The 25,355-nt window shown below is 46.7% G+C and overlaps 1 protein-coding gene across 1 annotated transcript in view; it reads left to right on the forward strand.

The window, feature by feature from the left end:
- The window catches only part of Msr-110, a 68,642-nt gene extending 49,736 nt beyond the window's left edge, over positions 1–18,906 (forward strand). The window contains exons 5-6 of the mRNA XM_070533997.1: positions 12,742–12,898; positions 18,612–18,906. Of these exons, the coding sequence (XP_070390098.1) occupies positions 12,742–12,898; positions 18,612–18,676 (222 nt within the window). The 3' untranslated portion in view covers positions 18,677–18,906. The remainder of the gene's footprint in view (positions 1–12,741; positions 12,899–18,611) is intronic.
- The last annotated feature ends 6,449 nt before the right edge of the window (positions 18,907–25,355 follow it).

Here is a 25,355-nt window from a genome sequence, read left to right on the forward strand (position 1 = left end):
TTGTTTATTGTTTAATATATTATCTTCCTTTTCATGCACGAGCAAAGGTGCAGATTCCCTTGTGATTTTGCATCTTTGAATTCCGCGGCGATTCCTCGTAGAAAACACAGTACATATCCTCGCAAGAGTCGTTGGCTGGTTATATTCGGGCGAAGGTATAACCACGCATTGTACACCCGGCCACAGAAGTCTACGGACCACGGGATCTCAGAAAACGTTTAATTCCAAAGCAGCCTGTAGCAACAGCCAGTAGAACTGTATACGACAGTGTTGTTAGCATACTATAGTCGCGGCCTGAAATGCAAATACCAGGCTGTGCTGCGAGGTTACGGGAATATTCAGCTTTTTCTCACATTTCATGGTCCGTAATATTTTGTGGCCGAGTGTACGTCGTGCCGTGTCGCTCTAGCGTTACGTGTCATGCAGAGCACGTCGTCTTCTTTTTCTTTTTTTTTTTCAGAGCATTTATCTACTTAGTTTAATATTGCTCCCCTTTCTGGTAACGCAATCGAGACTCGTGTTACATGCACTGCTCAAGTGAGTCCGCGTTATATATACATTTTTTTTGTGTTTGTGGTAAAAGTAATGCAACCGCGATTTTGTTGCTTATTCTCCTGTTGCCATTTGAGAGTGTCCAGCGTAACTCGCTGCCTGATTTACATTCAGTGATGACAGGATTTTACGGAAAGATCTTTTTTCTTTTCCCGTTTCGTTCTACTTTCTTGTCCACTGATTGCAAAGCACCAACACGGCTCTGTCCACGTCGCGGACGCTGGAGCTTTTAAGTGCCTGCGAGCGACGACAGACATAACAATTGGACGGTGTGCCGTTCTTTTCTTTAGCGATGTTTAACGATTGAGCGTGCGAGACCAATACGTGAACGGCATCATGTAACCGAGTGGTACAACGATATCAGTGCATGCACGCTTTCCAGAGCTTTCTCGTCTATATATCAGCAAGTGGGGCAGCAAATCTTGCTTTTATACGTATTGCTGGCGCGCTGTGTCCAAAGATAAGACGATGCCGACCGCAACAGACCGGCACCGAACTGAAACCATTTTGGTCTTTTACGCGCTACGACTGGTTCCCGAAGCAGCTCTCGACCTTGGCCGAAATTAATTTGCTGCCAGCCAGACCGGACTACATTCTTTTGAAAGTTCGGATTATTGCTTCTTTTTTTTAATTCTATCTAATGCCAAATCGCTCTCTCTATACAGTGCACGTTGGTTTCGGCTCGATTACACCGGGTGAACAGAAATCGATCTCTCCGATCACTAATTCCTCGCTTCTGGTTAGGGTACTGCTGTTGCAGTGAGTGTATACACGAGGGTCGATCGCTGGCGATGCCGCTGCGCACGTTATTCTGCAAAGCACGCGTCGAATAATAGGCTGCGGGCACCGATTGGCTTCGCAGATCACTTCACGCGATGCGGTCCTCTCACGGTTGAAGGGGGTAAACTACAAGTTCAAGAGTGCACTAGTCGATGCAACTGTACCGCAGGTCAAGTGGCAGTACAGAAGACGACTCCGACGAAGTACGAACGGAGAACGAGATTTACTTACCTAACATTTCCAGCAAAAAGAAACATTACATATGCGACTTACACACGACTGCATACGGCGTAGCACATATTATTGTTAAATACGAAAAATATTTACCTATTTGTTATACTAGTGGGAAACAAAGCCCTAAGCAAGTTCTTTCGGCAGAAGCTGGCAAATATATATATATATATATATATATATATATATATATATATATATATATATATATATATATATATATATATATATATATATATAGAGAGAGAGAGAGAGAGAGAGAGAGAGAGAGAGAGAGGAAAGAAACCTATCACATTGCAGGCTGACCCCCCGAACTTCCATTTTTGTGCGCGTATATCGCACGTGGAAAAGCAAGAAATCGGCCGAATGAGGCCAGGCATTGCTCTTCGCGAGGGGAGTTGCGCCGTAGTAAGTTTATTACTGCATGCCGACGCGTGGCCTCCTCGATCCTCTGCGACGAGGCCCGGCGGGCATCGCGAGGCGAAATGTGTCCCGCGATGCGAGGGCGCCGCCGAGGCGGAATCGCCTCCGCTGCGCAGCGACCAACCTGCTCGACTGACCGCGCGCCGCACGAGCGGGAACGAGGTCGGCGACCCGCTGGCGCGCGCCCGGATCGCGGGGAGGTTCGCCTCCTTTTGTCCGGCCAACAAGAAGGCTTCGAGTGGAACTATACATAGCAGGCGCGTAACTCACGCTATCACCACGAAACATCTATACTATCGGTTATCGGTTACTATCGGTTATCGTAACAACACGCTTGCACGCGCTGCGAGACAGCGAAAAAAAAAAAAACGATGAATAAAGCACCTTGAACTTTCTGTTTCTGTCGAGTCGCGCTTTTTTTCTACGCGTTGCGGCGCATTTATTTATTATTTTTTAAAAATTTCTTTCGCGTCCTCTCTCGTTCGTCCCTCAACCGATGCTGGCATTGAGCGAGCAAAACAACAGGAGAAAGCCGTTAGGACTCGTGCTCAGTTTTTAATCTTCGCTCGGGCAGCTTGTTCATCGACGGACGCCACCGCGGCGGTCGAGTCGGCGATAACGATCGAAGCCTTCCGCGCAAGAGTGGCATATCCGCGTCGGCGCATCGCCATTGTGCAGCCGAGAGTTATGCTTCGGAGTGTGCGGATACACTCCCTAAAGAGCTGCTCCACTAATTTTTTTTTTTTGTTAAAGATAAGCGTTTGCTGTGCGCTATATCACTGCCGCGTCCTTCGCAATCTCGACTGCTGCCATGCGAGCGCCGTTCCTGGTTTGAGGGGTAGCGCAGTCGCTGCCGTGCGCCGCTTTGCGGGCGCACGGTAACAAGCGCGTGCTTCGCCCGAGAAAAAGGGGAGAGCTGAGGATTTTCGGATGTGACAGACCACCGTAGATTCGAACGCACCTGCTCACGGACCGGTGCATCTCAGCGCCCAATAAGACAAGGAAGCTTTTGCGAACTACAGGTGTACGTCATATACGCACGCTGCGGTCTTGAATGCTCCAAATTACCGTCGCTTCCGTTGAGCAGGGCACAGAAGGAGAGAGGGAGAGAGAGGAAAGAAATCCCAACGCAGCGCACTGACACAAAGGGCCGCACAAAAGCACAATAATGAAATGTTTTGAAACATGTGTGGTATATAGGCTCTATGCAGTTTCCTACTCACGAACTTCACGAGGAGCGTGATATATCCAACCGTGTAACGCCTGATGGCTGCTTTGATTCATTAACGGAAGACGAGGTCGAGTAGCGAGGGTGATTGATTGTTGGCGTCTGATGGCCCAAAGTGACGCAAGAGCTATGAAAGACGTCATACAACGTAACAATATTTGTTGCTGGGCTAGCGGTTTTATCTCATTTCCCCAAGAGGAAGCTTTAGCTCGGGTCCAACTCCGACGCGGTCTGTTCAAATACATGTAAAACGCAAAAACATTTTTTCTGAAATAACCACTGGGCCGATTTTAATGAAATTTCTTGCGTTTGAGAGGGAAAGTTAAATTCTAGTGACTGTTGGAAGCGGAATTTCGATCTAAGTCCTGAATTTTGTATAAAAGATTCTCAAAAATTCGAAAGTTTGAAAAATGTAGAAGCACGAAGTTCACAAATTCATAGCTCTGCATCAAGGACAGATATCGCGGTTCTGTCAACGGCATCCATTAGATCATTGAAAGCGGACAAATTCGATACCTAATTTTATATCTTACGTGAAATTGTTACGTTGTTCACAGGGGTTCTGCAAAAGCTGTATTTCCATAATGTTTTATTTTTTGAGATTCATGTGTAACATATCAATTTTGTCCGCTTTAGATGTAATATTAGGTGCAATTCACATAATTGTGATATCACTTTTCATTGCTAAGTTACAGAGTTGTAAACTTGATAATTTCGTTTTCCGAAAATTTTGGATTTTTGCCAATTTTTAATGAAAAATTGACGACCTAATTTAAACATTCGAAACCAACAGTCACTAGATTTTAAGTTGTTCTTTTAAATGCGACAAACCTCGTCAAATTTGGTGCAGTGTTTGCCGAGAAAAACGAATTATGCTTTTACATGTATTTAGATAGGAGCACTCGAGCTCTTAACAAGGGCGGAAAAAAAAAAGCTTTAGGACAGGAAACAGCGTTCTTTCCTGTCCTAAAGCTCTTTTTCCGCCCTTGGTTGCGTCTTAACTTCGGGGAATCAGACACGCCATATAGTCGAGGGCTTCGCGTTAATCACCACCTGTTTTGTTTTTCTTTTTCTTTTCTTTTTTTTTAGGGGCACGTAAATCTCGGTACAACAGCGATTTTGGTTTCTGTATTCTACTCCCATTCTAATGCCATGGTGACATCCACTGGGTTAGTTGGTTCCGGCTGGAACACGCAACACTGTACTGTAGATGTAGCTACGTGCTTGCGTTGTCGTTCACTCCTGTCCGTGTTGCTTCCGCTATACAGTGCAATGCGCAGTGCAAAAGCGGGTTGTCTCGGACTGTCACCTCCACAGTAGTCAGTCCTCGTTGAAGCTACAACGACTGCAACTGCAACAAGGTACAAAGCTAAGCTAAAAACACGCTCAACGCATTCCCGTTACGCACGACTAAGGATGTTGTCCCGCAGCTTGTCACAGTCCGCAAAGCACCTGACGCCACCGGCGGTATATATAATTTCGGTTACCATGCGTACCCGCGGTGGTTGCTTAGTGGCTTTGGTGTTGCGCTGCTAAGCACGAGGTCGCAGGATAAAATCGCGGCCATGGTGGCCGCATTTCGATGGGGGAGAAATGCGAAAACACCGGTGTACTTTATTTAGGTGCACGTTAAAGAACCCCAGGTGGTGAAAATTAATCCGGAGTCCCCCACTTTACGGCCTGCCTCATAGTCAGATCGTCGTTTTGGCATGTAAAACACCATAATTGTTTTAAATATGTATGCGTATTTTTCTTCTTTTTTTCTTTGATATGAGCGCGCCTTTAGGTGGCGCCGGCTGCTCCTCGTCTGTCCCTGTATACGGGGACTACTCGTCACGAACTCGTCATGAACTCGTCACAGAACAAACAATCCTAAAAAAAGAAGATAAGAAAGAAAACTGAAAACGCTCAAAGAAATCTTCGAGCACGAACGAATGTATACGCAAGCAATCTTTTCTTTTCCTCGATCACAAGTGAAAAAATTAGGCACAGAGAAAAGAATACAGGAACTCGTTCACAGATGCAGACTCTGTGTGAATTATTGAAACAAATAAAGCAAAACAAGAGGTTGTGCTCACGAAAGCACTAATTTAGGTTACGTTATTCCCGTCCTAAATGTACTGGTGAAGACAAATAGCGAGAAGAATCAGGAAAATCAAGGCGCTCAATCTTTTGTGCCAAATGCATAGGAAAAACCCATAGCCAGTGCCGCGGCGGATTCGACGAATATAAAACGTCCTTTAGTCCCCAACGAACGGGATAGACAGGGCAGTCTCGAACCGAGGGGCGCGTTGGGAGGCGGCCCTGCTCAGCCACGACCTCGCCGATCAACTGTGGGTCGTCCGACACGCCGAGGAAGCCGCCCGAGTCCAAGGACTCGAGGCCGTCACCTAGGCTGGGCTGCTTATGGCCCCACCCCGCCCAAACCGCCGGACATTTCGAATGAAGATTTCACTCACTCACTTACACCACAGGTTTCACGCGTACGGGGTGATAATTTTTTAAGATTTCCGGAATCATTAAATATCGCCTCCGGCAGATAACATAATTATTGTCCTTGAGCTGGATTATTCGAAGAGGCGGACATTACTAGCACGAGAAATCGAAACACATATTCAACTAGTTTTAAGAAATCACTAATTAAATTCTTAATTAATCACCATACGGCCTATGGAGCCATTTACGAATTGTAGCCGGTAAGATTGCAAGACGTATCCACTTGAAATGAAAATGAATCTCCAGGATGACGCCAGTTTCGGTATATTATTTCCAAAGTGTCGGGCGCAATACATGGGCGTTTCAGTTACTGTTGTGCTTCAATGCATAAACGAGCGCTTTGTTGAAAAAGTAAGTGGAACAACGGTGCATTTTTGAGTTTTACGACGTATATGTTCAAACTGGTGTCATTCTGGGAATTCATTCCAAGTGGATACACCTTGCTAATTGACCGGCCACAATTAGTAAATTGCAATACGTGCAGTAATGTAATTGAGAAGTTGATTGGCGTTCTTTAAATTGGTTGAATATGTGTTTCGATTTCTTGTGCTAGTAATGTCCGCCTCTCTGAATAATGCAGCTCAAGGACTTGAATTACGTCATCTGCAACAGGCGACGTTTAAAGATCCCTGGAAAACTTAAACATGATCACCCCCGCATGGTAAGTGCATGACGAACTGTATAGGAGCACGGAAGCGGACAATAAGCCCCCGCGTGCTACGACACCTCCCGGCATGAAGGCTGCCAGAGTCGAGACCCTCGCTATTAGACGCGTTCCACATCCACCGCCACGGCCGGCGAGTGTCTGAAGAACACACGATGCTCAGGCGGCAGAGATTCTGAATCGTGTCCTGAGCCCCAAACCAAGATAAAGGAGCTCGTTAGGAAGTGATTGCGGCTAATCGTTCCAACTACACGAGGAGGCGTGGATTATCGCGCTGTAGCGTCTGTTTACTGCGCACCGCCGTTCACATCTATTATACTGCGAACGCTCCTGGCAAGGGGTCACGAGTTCTCCGCGCGCAAAAGGGGCTTATCGGTAAGCCGGGCATGGCAAAGTGGCGTTCACCCCCTCGAGTATATTGGCGCCGGTAGCCACGGCCCTCTCGACCCTTGGTGGCCATTTCGGTCGTTTCTCCGGCATACAGATAAGGCGGCACTGCAGTTGGCGCCCTTTGTTCGGCAGGAAGCGCGCGACGGGCCCTTGTTTTGTGCGCACAGCCGCGGAATGTCGCAACAACCGTTGCCCGACACGCGGAGCACGCGGCCCGCCTTCACCGGACGCTGCAAGACGTCGGGCTCGCTGCACACAGCGCGAGACAAAGTGGCCACGAGGCGCGGCTGGCATGGTGGCCAAGCGGGACGCCGTGGTTTTCTTCCAGTTAGCAAGTCCACAACTACGTACGGGCTCGACCATTTTGAAGCTGAACACATCATTTGCGCTAGAGGCCTTTACCTGTCCTCAAAAAAATAAAGGAAAAAGAAGATGATCTGTTTCACGTGCCAAAATCAGGATCGGATTAGGAGGCACGCCATAGTGGGGGACTACGAATCGATTTCGACCACCAGGGGTTCTTTAACGTGCACCCGATGCGCGGTACCACGGCCGTTTTTGCATTTCGCCCCCATCGAAATGCGGCCGCCGCTGCCGGGACTCGATCCTGCGACCTTGTCCTTACCAGCGCAACGCCAAAGCTATATAAGCAACCACGGCGGGTTACCTGTCCTTGTTTTGGCATTGAAAAAGAAAAAAAATATCAGAAAAAAAATGAAAATGTTCGTGGCACATTCTTCAACACGAAGACCTTCAAAGTGAGTTCGAACCTCACTGCCGCAGAGATTCAGTTTTAGTTTCGATTTGGCGCTTGCCTTTCTTATATTCTATTTCGTCCGTGGTGCATCTACTGATGCTGGTATTCAACGTTTTCCTTTTTTTTTTTTTGTAAGAAATGCCTCGAAAAATTGTACGGCTCCAAAACGACCACAAGATCGCGCAGCAGTTTGCGCAGTATCTCAGCGCCCGTAACTTTCTGCGCAACGTGCGCGAACAGATCACGGTACTATAGGCTCCCTGTTCAAGCGAAGCGTATAAGGGCTAAAAAGGCAACTTTAACGCAAAAAAAAAAGAAACGTACGGAAATGTGTAGCCAACGCTTAAACACCTGCGCACGTGCGAGGACATGTCGCCACCAGTCTGTAAGAATTGATATTCCCCACGTCCGTTCGATGCGATTTTTGCTGTTTTACTCGAAAGTTTATGTCGCATGCAGTGCAGGTTTCTGATAATTTGCACACATCCATAGTTGCAGAAGGTCCAAGAACGCTTAGCACGCGGCACTTAAATGCGAATACGTGCGTTATCTCGATGCACTAACGTGTGTGACATACAGTGCACAACGCCAAAGGCCGATATGCAACATGCAACAGGCAGGACGGTTATGTGGTCGTCTTTAGTCCATTGAATGCGTTGCGCGCAAGCGAGCAATCGACCAGCTCATGGAAGGACATTAAAGAGAAATATTCGGTTTAGTTATATAGGCAACGCGCACGTTCGTAATGCCAAATGTGTCAATCTTAGATTCAGCCGACGGCCTGTAAGCCAGAATGGACACAAAAATAGAAGACACGTGGCAACGCCAGGTTCAAATTTCCGCACCAGCTTCACGTGACGTCATAGCTTTTGACAGCGTCTTCCCGGCGCTATAGTGTTTGTCACAAAGTGTTTGACTCCGCACTGAATCCTCCCTTCCCTCACCTACCCTTCCTAAGAACCTAGTCTCACAACTTTTGGAAAATGGGCAAGAACAATTGTAATAAACAACAAATACGGTGAAATCCGTGACGTCGCACTTACATCATTGGTACCCTGATCTGGGCACGAAATTAAGGAGATGGAAAATTTGGCGTCAATTTCCTCTGCTGATAAAAACCCTTTCCGCCTAATACACGAAAAATTTAATTTTGATTTAATATACTAGATTACGTACCGCAGCGGTGTATCTTTGGCGATGACGTTGTGCAACTGCATAAAGCACGAGGTCGTCAGCTCGATTACTGTCCGCGGCAGCCGCATTCCGATAGGGGCGGAAAAAATTTTCCTGCGTCGAGCATGGGAATGGCTGCACTTGAAGAACTCCAGGCGGTCAAAATTCACCCGGAGCTCTATGCTCTACTTAGAAGCGATCAATCAATAATCTTCTAAATTGATTTTCTTTCTATGTAATGTCCCTGTAACTAACGCAATTACTTTACAGAGGCGGCAACTGCACTGTACATGACATTAGAGAACATTCCTGTGAGCTGCTCAAAGCAGTCTGGCCATTTATTGCGCAGCTATGGGCTACTATAAGCAGGCCGCCTAACACGGTCGCCCAGCTACAGGTGCTCTCGAGGTGCACACTTGAGCTGTCCCTGAACGTCCGCATTGGCGTACGCGCATGCGATAAAAGCGGCGCCCGAGGCAGCTAGCTCGACGAGAAGTGTGCAAGCGAAACGCTTGTACGTGAAAATGTAGAACATGCTTCGCAACGTAGACACCTCTTTGCCTCGCTCCAAGCTGATGAGACACGCAGATTTCGGAATATGAAATGTACCTCCGCCACCGAGGCTGACTCTTGTTATTTTATTTCTTCGTAATTGCATAGTTCGAGCTCTAGGTGTAGTCGACATCGACATCGTTCAACAGTGACAAAGCTTCTCGCCCACTCTTCCTACAGCGATACTCGCCCCCCCCCCATATATATATATATATATATATATATATATATATATATATATATATATATATATATATATATATATATATATATATATATATATATATATATTGCCTGAATGTGGCAATTACACGTTGGCCCGCCAGTTCAACGCACGTTCTCGGCGGGAAATAATCTAGAGTGAGCCAGAACGGCCACGATGAGTAAATTTAATTGACATGTCAACGTGGTGGGTGGTAATTTATTAACCTAACTTGCGTTAGCCAAATGCGAGTTCAAGAAGTGCTTGCCGGCACGACGGTGTCGTTATATAAATATATATATATATATATATATATATATATATATATATATATATATATATATATATATATATATATATATATATATATATATAACATTCCCCGAGTTAGTTCTAGCAGTAACGCATAAATACCCTAGGAAAGTGGATGGGAAAGCGGCAATGCGGTAGCTCAATCGGTAGAGCATCGCACGCGTAATGCGAAGACGGGGGATCGCTCCACAGCAGCTGCAGGTTGCTTTCTCGTCCACTTTCAATTCCATTAATTTATCATTTCTTTAATGCATTTAGTCAGTATACGAATAAGTTCCCCTGAGTTGTCTTTCTTTGCTGGCTGCTTATCATGTGATTACGTATATTTTCTTTCTTTTTTTACTCGGTCCTGAACGCTTCACCGTAATATTCGTCGTTACCTCATCACCCTCTGTTCCTTCCCTTTGTGTGTACACGTGTGCATCCGGTGATATTTACGAACACAGCTCGGAAGCCGCGCGGTGCTTGCGGCGGTCGCCGACTTTAATGTCATGCGGCACATTTCCGCTCGCTTATTCCACGCATCAGCACAAGGGTCAGCGTTTAATTCACCGATGCCGGCGGGAGCTCGCGCGGCGTGCCGCCGAAGGAAAGCTCGGTGCTCATCAGGTCCACCGAGTCAGGTGACGAATACAAATAAGCCCATTTTTTATTTGCGCTTATTCTGCGCAGTAGATGAAGGTAAAACTCTTCGTCTTGAATGTCAAGGCCAAATGTTCGACATGTTGTCATGTTCAGCGAGACATTATTGAGAAATCTACGGATTCTATGAACAAAGAACTCGAGAATGCAAAAGTCGCGCCGAGGAAACAAAAATAATAACAATACGGAAATACCGGCAAGTAATCGACGTGATTAAGAAGGAACTCACGGAATTTGCGCACCGACAAGGAAGGCAAGGCTGTAAAGGCGCAAAAAGTTATGATTCCGTCGTCAAAAACAAAAGCTTTGCCGAGTGCAGTGGGCGCTTTTACATCGCAACGAAGCTGAGAAGTTATCGCGTTTGAATAACGCTGATCGAGATAAATATTTCACTACATGCGCTGAGACTGGGCTTCATGCTTAGACGGGAAAGCAGCCTTCGCAGCGCGGCTGTCCGGCATTCCGTCTCTTGTTCTGCAATGGAATGGCGTTGTAACCACGGCACTGAATGGCAAATAGATTTTTTCTTCTTTATTATAACCGCAGCTCCTGGCTTGGAACTGTCAGGACATATAACTGCTTACCTCGAGCGGAAAAAAAAGCAATATTACTAATCGAAGCACTAATGATGTAATTTCGGCTGTTTGAGCCAAATTAAAGTGCAATTCGACAAGCGTTTTTCTGAAGCCGGCCGCTTTCTCTCGCAAGGTGCATGTAATCTTGGCGTCCTTAACGGGGACATACGAGTGCCGAGGTTCAATTGTTTTCTCGCGAGGCAAAAGAACTAAGATAGCTGTCACTACCCGCAGGACAAGCACACGTGTGAAGTGAAGTCTTATCCAGAGAAGAAGGTAAGTAAACAGAACAAACGGAGCAAGCAAAAGTCGCATATATGTCGACTGGAAATGCTGGGTGGTGCGGCTCCGATGCACTGCTGAGCGTCCTTTACTGAATCCGTAGCCGCATCCGATGAGGCCACCCGGCGCTTTGAGCTGGCATTGAGCGCCCCAAATAGAGGTGACGAAAGAAAAGGCTACCCGAGTGTTTCGCACTTCGAGCAGGGCGTCGCCCCGATCGCATTCGTCCTGGCTCGATATGTGAGGGCACCCGCCGCGATGGCTCAGTGGCTATGACGTTCGGCTGCTGCGCACGAAGTCGCGGGTTCGTTTCCCAGCCGCGGTGGCCGCATTCCGACGGAGATGGAATCCAGAAAAACGTTCGTGCACCGATCACTGGGTGCAGAACCCCAGTTAGCCAAAACGAATCCAGAGCGCTCCACAGTGTCGTCTCGTGTATAGCCCCTGCGTTGTTTTGTAATGTTAAACGCGATCGACCGATCAATCAATCAATCTGTAGCTGTCTGTCTATCAGTCGATCCAATTTTAAGTACAGAAACTCACAACACGTACGCCTCGCGAACGAAACGTTTGTGGTGGAGCCAAAAGAACAGATGTAGGAAATCATTTTCGTTACCGACGGAGCCATATAGAGCTACACTATAGAGCATGGGATCTACTCATTGGCATTTCGATTAAAGCCACTTCTAGTAGCTCACTTAGGCACCTTCATATAACCAACCTGAATTTTTTGCATGACAGGCATGCGCTGTGCACAAATGTCCACTTTCTTGGATCCTGCGGCCAGTTCCCAATTTCGTGCTGTCGATGCCATGTTGTGTACACTGCTGTCCGTTTTTCAGTTTTTGTGCGAGCAGATGTCTGCGTTCCTACTTTTCTCTCGTCATGTGATCTATTGTTATATGTTAAACTACTTGTAGCGGCATGACAAACGTTTTGTTCGACTAATCTCCCCAACCACCATTAAAATTTGTCTCACCAGCGCGCACGTATTATCAATATTCAGCATATCAGCATTAATTCTGGTTGATATTACGCTTTCCTTGTGATGCATTAATGGAATACGCAAATTGCGTACCCTGCGGATGGGCTGTGCAGCGGGGATAAAGTACTATGACAGTGTGTGTTCAAGAGACTATTGCTCTAAACCAGCGGTCTTGCATAACGCAGCGCTCGTTAACATTCTGAACAGTTGAGCACACGGGACCCAAATGCCAAACGTGATATATTTTTTTGTTCACTACATACACAGCGAGTGTGGCTACAGGAGGTGCTACAGCGGCGCTTATTAAGCCTGTTATGCGTACCGATGCCGGGGCGCCGGCGCAGGAGCAGATGCAATGCATGCTTCCCCAGCGAGCAGGGACCACGCTATGCTGATTTGGGTCGCTCAGGCGCGCACGTATACGTCTGCCATCGCGGAGCAGCAAGGCGGAGGGCGAAAGAGGCCTGACGCCGTCGTGCGGTTCTCGTCTCTCGCAGCTCATGACGCCGTTCGGCAACATGACCACCGAGCCACGCATGGTGCACCTGACCGGCGAGCGCATGATCTTCTCGTGCCTGACGGGGACCCGCGACGAGCCGCGCGGAGCGGGCGCCGCGTCGCGCGGACCAGCTGGCGCTGCCGCACCGGGCCAAGGTACGTGCACTTCGGTTACGCCGTTTGTATACGTATACAGTGTGCCCCCAGTCGACTCCGTGCGTGGGCACACTATAGGCGAGTTGGTATATTGCAGAGTGACCCGCGGACTCTTTCAGACTCGCCGGGTCCCAGCACATAAAAAAACAAAAGGCCATTTCGTATAAGCACTGTATAGCGGGTCTGCCTCGCTGCTGCCATTAATGAGTGAAAGATTAACTCTCAAACAAGAACGAGGTCCATAATTCGGCTCGACTGCCATCGGCCGCGAGCGTCCGATGGCGGCCGGTCCGGTCGGTCGAGCTCGAGCGCTCGGTCGGCGCCCAACGAAGAACTCTCCCCAGTCTTGCAACGCGCTGCTTTTGATATCGTACAAAAAAAAGGTGCAGCGCCATTTGGCAGCAGCTAAATTAACATATAGCGGCGTAAATGGCACCGGACGGCATCGTATATAAAGCTCTGGGTATTCTATGTTAAAAAACATAATTAAAATGTGTTGCACTGTTCCGTCCTTAATTCTCCTTCAGAGGTTCTTGTCCCTGTTTTTAGTGTGGGCACTTGTCTTTTAGTTGACTCTACTTCTGTCCCTAAAGAAAGACGTGAAAATAAATTAGTACCTCACGGAAGGACTCCGAAGATCTTTTACATCCCACCGAAGGAAAACGTACGGTTTTGTCGTTTGCATGGTGGTCTCTCATATATAGGTCATCCAGGAAAAGGAAAGCCGCTTGTTCAAATAAAATAAAATGCTTGGTGGAAAACCAACGCAAGGTGGGAAAAACTGTCTTGCGAGGTTAATTTGAATACTTTTGTCCTTTTTCATTTCTCTCTCCTCCAGCCTACTTCGAGAGAGCACGCAAATAATATAACGTCGCCTGAAGCGCCCTTGTTCGCGCCCTATGCAGCGCGCCCTCATATTTGTTTAGGACCTTCTAACAAAGGGACAATATATGAATGGCAGGTGTGCGCCGAGTCGGATGGCTCGCTCTTGGAATCACCGCCCAAGCTTTGGCTCTGTTCAAGAGCGAAAAAAGGAAGAAAAACAGAAGAGGAATGGAGGGAAAAAGTAAGGAAAGAAAGAAAAGAAAAAGGTCTCGCAACATCCACCGCGGACCTCCTGCGGCAAGCGTTAAGAGTTGTGCGAATTCCTATTGTCGGCTCTTTTCTGCCCTGCGAAGCGCAACGTCAGGTAATGGTGAGATCACGCGCACGCTATAGACACCGGCCCGTATATATGGATGCACAATCGAACAATGTACGTACTCCAGTTGTGTCGCTGTGTATGTCTCTTCTGTGCTCGTCCCTCATTCTATATGCGCGCTGTTATTGCATGATTCATGAATACACAACTAGCCCGAAGTTCCGCCATTGTTCAATTTACCCTATACGTCAAAGACACGCAGTTTCAGGCGCTTTTGGATGCGTGCGGACAGATTCGCGACCTTCTTATGTTGCGCAGCCGACGCTCGTGAGCTTCTTATACAGTGCGGTCGGCTGCTCAAGTCTCCAGAGCATAGCTCTGTAGAGCACGGTGTTTTCAGGATCCTCACCGCAGTTTTGGGCGAAAGCTACGGTAACTCTCGCAACATTCTTCCACGCTTCTAGAACTTAGCCTTCCTTGATTCCTTCTTGCCGGCTTCGCGCATTTCACAGAAGCGGCGTACATTACACTTCGAGGCTATTATTTATTTATTTATTTATTTATTTATTTTACCTGCGACAGCTACCCGCCGCGGTAGCTTAGTGGCTATAGCGCTGCGCTGCAGAGCTAGAGGTCGCGGGATCGATGCCGGCTGCGGCGGCTGCATTTCGATAGAGGCAAAATGTGATTTAAAAAAAAAAAAACTCCTGCACTTGGATTTAGGTGCACGTTAAAGAACCCCAGGTGGTCAAAATCGACCCGGAGTCCCCCACTACGGCGTGCCCCATTATCGGAGTGTGGTTTTGGCACGTAAAATTCCTGAATTTAATGTTTATATTCTACCTGCAACAGCTTGTATACGGCTCAGACTGCGACGCACCTTCTTTTAAAAGGGTTCGTGAAAGGTGGCTTATCCGCAGTAAGAGTGCTCGTAGGGAGAAGCTCGCTTTAGTGGATCACTTTGTTTCATCGGTGATACGGTCGGTATATAGAACGTGAACAGCGCAAGTATGGATTACCAACTAGCCCAGTCAGCCACATTCTATATTGAACGCACGCTTGCCTGCTTAGCCGAAAGTTTTACCATACTAGCGGGAAACGCTTTTTTTTTTTTAAAGGAAATTGTAACTTAAACAAAGCGCTTCAGATGGTATCGAACTTTGACTCTCTCGCTTCCGAGATGGGCTGTCAACCTGCTGCACCGTTAGGACGTCGGCTATCTGAATGCGTTTGAAAGGAACCAATGCTTTGCGGCACAGCGCGCATGGTGCCGGTGCGCACGCCATGGAGGAAAGAAACAAAATAGGAGAGGCCCTGACGTCACGTTTTTGAAGCCGGAACTGCAGCCATGTTGACGTGCCATCTCCCTTTGAACTTCCAATCAGCACGCCGGAGCAGATAGGCGTGAGCTTTGACCTTGCATTGCTACGAGCCGCCTGAAGTGGGTGCTGCTGACGCGCGTCAGAACAAAGCCTACGAAACTTCTGCAACAGTTTCAGTGAAGCAGCCGCGCTCCTGGGTTATTTTTTTTTCTTTGTCGTAGCACGCTGAAGAAGACAACGATAACCCGCGTCGTGATTGCTTGAGTGTCTCTGTTGCCTGTTGACACTCACACACACAAATAGCCAAAACACAACTGTCAAGCTTACACACCACGCTCCAAAGTAAGCTTGTCTTGCGAACAGAATGTGCTGCCAGAAAGACGCGGGCCGAGAGAACTTATCTCACTTTTCAGAGGCCTAGAGCAGCAGCGGAAGCTTCAAGGGCGCGGTTGCTATATGGCAACGTTGACGTTTGGGGTACCAGTCTCAGTGCTCCTTTGCGAAAAACAGCGAGCGACTTCCGCCACACTTTATCCAACACGTCCGTGCTGGCCGTGGCCACTCCTACGCTTTCATTCCTCCATGCCGCACGCTGATGATGCCTGCCGCATCCTGTAGCAAGCTAATCACGTGACAAATGGAACACGACGGCAGTGGCGAGAGTGAAAACACGCTCGAAAACGCGCACAGCTATCGCTTGTTACGTTTTATAATGCTTGTAACGCCATTAAAATGCTGCGAATATATCTGAATTCGTTTTGCTTAAGTAAAAAATAGCACCGCGTGAATTGGGTGGGAAAAAAAAAAGGAGGTGAGCTGAAACAACCGTCGTCTCCGTCGAGTGTTCACAGAAAGCTTGTCGCCAATCTTGCACATGCAGCCGGCAATGCGTTCCTATATACTTAGCGTTTCCACGTGCCTGTGATCCAGCGGGGCTTCACGGAAAACATTTGCTTCACTGCACGACACACGGAAACTATTGCGCTGTCAAAATGCCGCTGCAGTTTGAACGTGTGCCTGTCGTTCTCAGCTTGTACACGTCGGTCGGTTATCTATATATATATATATATATATATATATATATATATATATATATATATATATATATATATATATATATATATATATATATATATATATATATATATATATATATATATATATATATATATATATATATATATATTTATTTATTTATTTATGGATTAAAGAAATGATAAATTAATGGAATTGAAAGTGGATGAAAGAGCAACTTGCAGCAGCTGCGGAGCGACCCCCCGTCTTCGCATTACGCGTGCGATGCTCTACCAATTGAGCTACCGCGTTGCCGTTTTCCCATCCACTTTTCTAGGGTATTTATGTGTTACTGCTAGAACTAACTCAGGGAATGTTATATATATATATATATATATATATATATATATATATATATATATATATATATATATATATATATATATATATATATATATATATATTTCCTGTCTGCTTGTCGGGTGCGGAAGGCTCCCTGCAAGAGTTTGTCACCAGCTCAGGACGTCAAAATGACTTAACTTCGCCTACTTAACTGCAAGTCTGCAAAACAGTGTGGTATTACAAGCACGAAACATTTCCCATGCACGGAGATTTCCAGACGCTTCGGCAGCACCTAACGCTGAATGCGCGTATAATATTTCACTGCTCGAAAGTGACTGGCTCTGAATAAGGGGCCGGAGACACAAAACTTTTTGCTCGCAAATGATTTCTTTCCGCTGGCCGGCCGCCTTCACTAATACGTCCAGCTATATGATTGCCGTGGGCCGCATTTGCTCCTACGAACAGTTGTAGCGTGAAAACATCTTTTTTGTTTTTGTGAATACGGGGTCAAGGCTCTTGTAAACTATCATGAACACACGTCATAAACGCATTCTCGGCGGCGACCCAGAAAGCATTGAAACTAAAGCACAACTGCCGCTTACAGAGGGCGGAAGCGTCGTAACAGTGCAGCATGGGAATGGGGCGACCTAACTCAAACCGCACCATTGCCTGCTGTGTAGGTGCTGTTATCGAGATTGCAAACGCTGCACGCAAGGGTAACAAAGGCAGCCCTTTGAATATCGCGCACAAATCTCCATGTCATTTCGCGCAGTTCCCGAACAGACAGAGCTAGTTTACTGCCAGCTGTTTATCACTGAAACGGTCACTCACTAAAGTTTTACTCGTGTTTCCGCTTTAAAAGACAATAAGGGATCTCCTTTAGCATTTTTTTTTTCTCTCACAAGTTTGACTTAGCGAAAGTATAGCCGGCTAAAAACGAGACGGAACGACGCGAACTAGTGGCCAACCGACCACTGTCACATAGAGGTATATACTTTCGCATGTTCCTCTATGCTTTTAATAAAATACGCCATCGCAAATAATACATTGCGCTGAAGTACACAAGAAGCACGAGCCTACGATGTCAAGCAAGCTCGAAAACTCTACAAGGTTATCCACAATACTCTGTCGTAGAGGCGGCCTGAGACTAAGCGAAAGCCGTTTACTCAGTCATTTGCTACAAACGAAGTGAATTTTACAAAAGCAACGCCAAATTCAATTCGAAGCGGGCAACCGGGACCGCCGCCATGTTTTACGTAAACTACGCAAGCCACGCAAAGACGCTAACGATAAATCTAATAGAAATAACGTGCGTACGCTATATACGCTGTGGGTCGTTTAGCGTTCTGTGCATGCACAGTGACGACCCGCTATATTATAGCGTACGCAATGGTATAGCGCACACTAAACTAAAACTGCCTATACTCCGACAGTGCCTATATTTCACCTGCATTAACCAAGCTGTGTCGACTACATTCAATCTCACCAACTATACCTGCATTGTAGCGAAAGCGACAGCTCTCGCCAACCAACGAGGAACGACAACCGGCTGACTTATCTCCTATTGATAGTAGAGAGAAGAGCTAGCTCATTGTCCGCCACTAATCCTTCCGCGGTTGTTCCTTTTAACCTACATCCACCGCGCGGTGATTTTTGTTGTTGTTGCTGTTGTGCGATATTGTGCTAATTCTGCAACAATCAGCACTAATCTGCGATAGCCGTGCGAACCGCCGTCCTTCATTTCCCCGCCCTTCATTGGCTGACGCCTTTGCCGACACGGCTCGTAGCGTTCGCCGCATCGGCACAGAGTATATGGTATAGCGTACTTAGGTGCGTGGGACCGCCCACGCCGCCGTCGAAAGCGAGTGTGTGACGTCTGCTTCCCTCTTCCCAGGCCCAAGCCGCATGAAGCGGGGCATCGCCGAAAAGAAGGACTGCGCCTGCAACTGCTCCTGCTGAGCAGCGGAAAACCGTGGCGCTCGCCGCTGGCCAGTGCGCCGGCGGCCACCGGACCGCGGCACAACACCGCGTGACCAATATCCTATCACCCCACAATGAGAGAGATGCAACAAACGACCGGCCCAAAGAGACATCCGCCCTAACCACAGACGCCACATCTGTGAAGTACATTTGTGTATACCTTCGGACACCCTTGGCAAATAAAACAAACGCGGTTGGGAATTGGCGAACGGGACGGACCAGGTTGATTTCCCAAGGCTTCGCCTCAACTGAAACGCTATCATTGTTATCAGATATACGGCCTGTGCTCCTATGTCGACAGGGCGGCGAATGCGCTCATCTATTCTGATGAACGCAACCGCACAATGGGGACGCCTGGCTGTGCACTTCGTGATATCCTTGCGGTGACCTTCGTCACTTTCGGAAGAAATTACTCATTGTCGCTTGTACAACGCTTATCCAGACTGTGCTGCGCGATCGGTGGTTTCCCAACGCCACGAAAATGTCTCAGCCAACAATACCTGTGCCCATGAAGTTTCCTCTGTAAGTTCCCGGCGACTATACCTGGGAACTTCACGCAGTTTTGAAGGAATGAACTACAGACAACGCGCTAACAAATAACTCTACTGGTTACACCTATTTCAGATAAGTAATATAAACAAAAAATATATATTTTTTGGAATCTACGGCCTTATCTACTGCATGCAAGAACCAAGTATAAGAAGCATATATAGGGGAAAAAAGGAGGGGGGGTGGGACATGCCCTCTCTCCCCATTAACGTCAACCTACAGAAATATAAATCGGATTCATCTTGTCATCACCGCAGCCCACTCGAGTCTGGGCTAAATTAGTTGCTGAGACACCCCCCCATACCCCAAAAAAATGTTAATTTATTTTTTTTTTTCGTTTATCCCGAGCTGTTCAAGAATTTCATAGAAACTTTCGGCTAAATGGGTATCGAAATGTTTGGACGCTGACGAAACGCGACGTAGAGTGGACAAATAAAATTTTGTTTGGGGGGACATTTAGCGGCTGGATCGCAACTTTGTGCAGCGACTGATCGCTGCAGACGAGCGATGAATGCGCGACTATGTTCAGAAAAGCGAACCCACCGAAATGGTGGAAGCCCGATTCTCAGCACCCCACGAATGCCACGTATCAAGGATAAGTCAAAGAGCTGGAGGTTATAGATTTTTACGAATAAATAAGGCGTTCTAACGATAATCGATTTTTGTAATTTTGATATACTGAACACAGATTAGTTATGCAATTCGTTAATTCAAGGGAGAGCTGAAAGTATCAAGGTGATGGAAGTTCCGAGGAGTTTTCGCTTTGGAAGGACAATGCGCCAGCTGCTAGGATTTCCGGAACAATTAGCTTTTTTGAAATAATTTTCCATGCACTGACCCTCCTCGTTACTGCGAAATTTTGGTCTTTCTATTTTCTGTTTCTTAATCGCTATATAGATCGATTGAAGGGAATGCATTTTTAGAATAATATCAAAAAGAGATCGTTACAGCGCAGAATATGTCAGCGACCAGTGATCATAACTTCTTTCAGATTGTATAAAAAATTATTTTGCAAACAATTTCATAAGAGCATTTTGAACTGCATAAATGGTATGCCGGGTCAGCTGATATTTTCGCGGCTTTATAACGCCTCTTCTTTCTCGGTCTGGGTGGGAACTTTTCTACAGCCATGTATGTTTTCTTCGCGTTATGCTTTTATTATTATTATTATTATTATTATTATTATTATTATTATTATTATTATTATTATTATTATTATTATTATTATTATTATTATAGGTAAACTCTTTGGCATCCCATTTAATAACTATAGTTACCGCGAAGTAAATGCCAAGGAACAAAAATACTTTCAAACAATGCCCTGCAGTTTCCTTGACAGACCTGTATGTTTAATATACGCCCTCGCACATACTACCACCCATTTCACGGCGTGGGTTTAATATACACTTCGGAGAAAGGTAGATGCGTTGTTAACTGGTGGATTAGGTTAGCTACTTCATTTCACTTCCGAATGGACACGAAAATCCAACTACGTACTAAACGGATGCAACACATGCTAGAAAGAACTCGGGAATGAGAACAGCTAGTAACCACGATCGAATGTTTGGAATTATTGGAAGCGAGAACTAAGTCTAACCAAGGACAAGAAAGAAGAGAGAGAGAGAGAGAAAAGCGGCGAGCGAAAACTCAGATTTGAGCGGGAAGTTAAAGTGCAAAAACAAAGACGCTCACCGAGTTCAGAAGCATGCACACAATGCTCTCAGCAGACTAAGCGACGCCAAGCTTAGGCAATTATCGTCAGCCTTACACGCTGTAGTCAATTTTGACGGCCCCTTGACATCGCCGAGATGATCACGCACCGTTCCCATTCACAAGCACAGCAGAAGAGGAACGCTTCGGCAACAACGCACACGACACGCCGCCTTCACTATGCTTGCTGTGTATATGCCTCATCGCGATGAATATGCGAGATGAATATGCAGTGAGCGGTTGCCAAACTACGCCATACCAGTTTACTCGGGAAGTGACTTTACTACTCAAAGTGGATTCATACTATCCGATGTACAGCGCAGACGACATACGGACCAGGAGAGAGAACGAAACCTTTATTTGAATCAGTGACTTGTCACTCGAGGTGGGAGGGTCCCTTATTCCAGGAACCCTCTGGCTTGGATCGCCCTCCGGGCCCGGAAAAGAAAAACAAAAAACGCACACGAACGCTGCGTTGTCTACGAGAAGCAGACGACACAAGCGGTTTGTTGTGACTACGTTCCCCTCCGTGCGAAAGAGAAACGCGATCCGCACAGCGCTCGATTTGCCCGTGTATATCCCTCACCTGCGTATCTTCCGCGCTGTACATTTGGTCGCGTGAATATTTTGATGACTGCAGCTACTTGTCTGCGCCGAAAAAAAAAAAAAAATCACGCTCGCCTTGACGTCTTAAAACAATACGAACACAGGGAATATACCGACGTCCCTTCTGTTTCCAATTCACATCGGCGAAGCGTTACTGACGAGATGCTGCGCTCTCAACAGCATCTGCAGCAAGGATTAAGACAATATTCCCTGTTCGTAACTTTCAACCCGTATTTTGAGCGCATTCCAGGTGAATCGTGATTGCGCTACAACGTTTTTTTTTTCTCCGCCTGCTGAAGTCATGCAAAGCGATATGTCAGGCAAATTATAATATGCATAACTGGATAAACATTGCTCTTAATGTTTCGAGAAATTAATTCCCAAAGTGCGCGACGACACAAATGGGCTCGCGCGATATTAATAAAAAGAAAGATTGCAAGGGTGTACGCAGCCGATCACTGCAGAAACAACATTTCGTTAGTGTCGAAGCGTCAGCCTAAAATTTATCGAAATATTTTTGAAAAAGAAATATCCATTAAGAGTCACATTGAATACTCCCAAAGTACACGCGACGAAACACATGGGCGTAACAATGATTTTCGTGCTTCAATGCATAAAATGGCGTATTGTAAAAAAAAAAAAAGGGTCGAAACACAGTGCGTTTCTACCGCGAGCCTTCATGGCGCATATCTTAGTCGTCCTCAGAATTCTGTCCAAGTGGATGTGCCTAGGACCCCCACCAACTACAATCAATAAATTGCGATACGTGTCCTGAAAATGAGCAGTTAAAAACTTAATAAGTGAATTTTGTTTAATTAGTAGATTGTGCATATCGATTTCACGTGAAAGTAATGTGAGCATCCTAGGGCAATCTAGCCCAAGGACTACAATTATGTTATCATGCCACAGGAAGATCTTTCAAAATTGTGTACAGTCTAAAAAAAAGTATTAGCATCGTACGTTGGCGCATATACTTCTCGTTCGTTATGTACCACCAGTTTTGTTGGATACGTGTAACTACGTATATTTTATAATAAGCGCCACAGGAGAAACATTCAAATACGCGGCCAAGTTACGATTGCCGTTAGAAATATGACAGAAATGATTAAGTTTAGCTGCATAGAAAATGGAGCAAATAGCAAGTTTGTCATCTGAAATACGCATCGCAAATTATACATGCGCACAGAAAGAACTGCGTGCGACTGCCGTAACTTCCACTTTCTTGTGTATACGTTGTTCGCAATACATCGGAGTGATCGGACGGAGGAATGCATTGCCTGAAAGGAAGCAGAACTCATCCTGCGGAAAATTTGCAGCCGTGCGAATTTCCTGGCAATAAGTACACGTCCCTTAACCGTGCTCAACTTAAGCAGATATTTGCCGCAACACGTAAGTATCCGTCTGCCAGCACGTGACCAGCATCACAGATTGACTAAGACCATTCCGTTAATACATTTCACATACAGGGTGTCCCAACTATCATATGCACCAATATTTAAAAATATGCAAATGCCGCGTGACTGGACAGAACCAAGGTAATGTTGTTTGCTGTCAATTGAAGATACTCATATTATTTCTTGCGTTCCACCTAACTACATATAATTAGGTGAAAAGTGTCAATGAGAAAATTGTAGAGCGACATGAAAAACTCCCGATACAGCTTTGTGTTGCTCAATACGTGCTACATAAAAGTATTTTTCCCTAGCACGGAACGATAATGCGTCGCCTCTACCCGACGCTCTACGGCTACCTCTGCCCACTCTGCAACGTACCCGACACTCTGGCACACTTGCTCCTGGAATGCCCGTGGCAGGAAGGCAGCGAAATGCAACCAGAGACGCACGGAAAACGAGTAATAGAAGCAAACGACCTATTCGAAACGTGGGAGGCCAAGCTAACCCTCGGGGACCTGGCAGACCAACGACAACTCGTCGCCAGGGCCAAGAGGGCAGTCGAAGCCAGAGGGTTCCTGGACTAAGGAGCCTTCCCACCTTAGGGTGATACCCGTCCTCGCTCGGGACACTGTTTCGTATAATAAACGTTTCTTTCTCTCTCTCCCTAGCGTGAAAGCAGCCCGCGAAAACGCGCAAAGTGCCTCGGGCGGCCAGTCGCGCGTCAATTTCGCGCGTATTCGCGGGCTTCTATCACGCTCGAAAAAACACTTTCGTGTACCACGTACTGAGCAACACAAAGCTGTATCGGGAGTTTTTCATGTCGCTCTACAATTTTCTCTGACACTTTTAATCTAACCCTAGTAGTTGAGAAATTCATTGATTTAATTAAGACTAATTATATGCAATTCGACGGAACGCAATAAGTAAGACGAGTATCTCCAGGCGAAGGCAGAGAACATTACTTTGGTTCTGCCCAGCTACGTGGCATTCGCATATCTCTAAACCTTGGTGCATGATAGTTGGGACACACCGTATGGTGGATTGCGGCATTATTTTTCGAATAACAGCTGCAACGTGGGAAACAAAAAGGCCAGACCACTCTAGTTCCTTAGAATCAATCGCAATTTTCGTTTTACCTCATTTCTCAGACAGCACGCTGCTAAGCTCACGGATTCGATGCCGGTCGCGGCGGCCGCATTGCGCCAGGGGGCAGAATGCAAAAGGCGCGCGTGTGCCGTGCGTTAGAGAACACCAGGCGGTGAAAATTCACCACGATTCCGCCACTACTGTGTGCCTCATAATCAGACCGTGGTTTAAGCACGTAAAATCCAAGAATATATTTAATTTTTTTTTCAGTTGTCAGAACGAATGCGCCGCGGGAGGACAACCTTCGAATGTTCCCAGCCGTCACACATCTGGAGTAGAGCAACGGCAAATGCTGTATAGAATCGAAGCCACACATAATCTCGGACGTGACGCGCGGCGTCTTCTTTCGCCAGTACTTCCTCGATGTCTCTCACGGCGCGGTTGGAAATAACACACGTACAACCGTGCGGGTTGCCTGTATATCGAACTTTTCTGTGATCCCTTTCAGATTCGATATATCCGGGTTCGATTGCATTCTTTTTCTAAATAAAGTCTGCCACTACTACAGCGGTGGCTACAGGGCCGGCGCCCTCGTGCGTCGCATTGTCGGTTCCGCAGCTCGCACAACTCGACGGTTTACACTGAGACGAGATCCACTGGACAGCGTATAAGCGGGGAGGCAGACGAGGGACCCAGCGAAGTTCAATGTTGGCGTCGAAGAGACGCTAAAGGGGAGAGAGACAAGTGCATCCAGCGTGGAGCAAGCAGCGTGCAGTGTTTGGCGATCTCCCGAGCGACCGCGCGCCGAGGAACGGTCCGTTCCAGCGGCAGCGACAAATAAAGGTGTTCAATATCGAGTACACCTTCTGGAGGCGCGAGATCTTCCAACTTGCTCAGCATGACAGGGAAGAGAGAAAGAGGACTCCGACATGTGCCCGCAGAACTCAACCATTCGATATGCTCATCAGCCGTTGGACGACGACCGACTATATAACTCCTTCGATGGTAGGAGCGGATTCGGTGTCCTTCCTCGCGGACAACTATTCGCGAAGTGCCGTAGACCAGTGATGTTCCGTGCAGGGAATTCTCGGCTAATATTTTGGACGAAAGGAAAAAAGAAAAAGAAGGAATCTTTGCAATATCGCGGGCAATTTTATTATTGGTTAATACTACAATTATGCTTTTGAGCGAGCCATCACTTTGACAAAGCACAGCGCACCCTCCTCTGCGCACGGGCCAAACGTGGAGTCGGTCGGCTTCAAGCTCTAATAGCCATTGTTGTTGAAAAACTGATGTGCTGTTTCGGTACAACA

Source organism: Dermacentor albipictus, chromosome 1 (assembly GCF_038994185.2).
Source record: "Dermacentor albipictus isolate Rhodes 1998 colony chromosome 1, USDA_Dalb.pri_finalv2, whole genome shotgun sequence".
NCBI lineage: Eukaryota > Metazoa > Arthropoda > Arachnida > Ixodida > Ixodidae > Dermacentor > Dermacentor albipictus.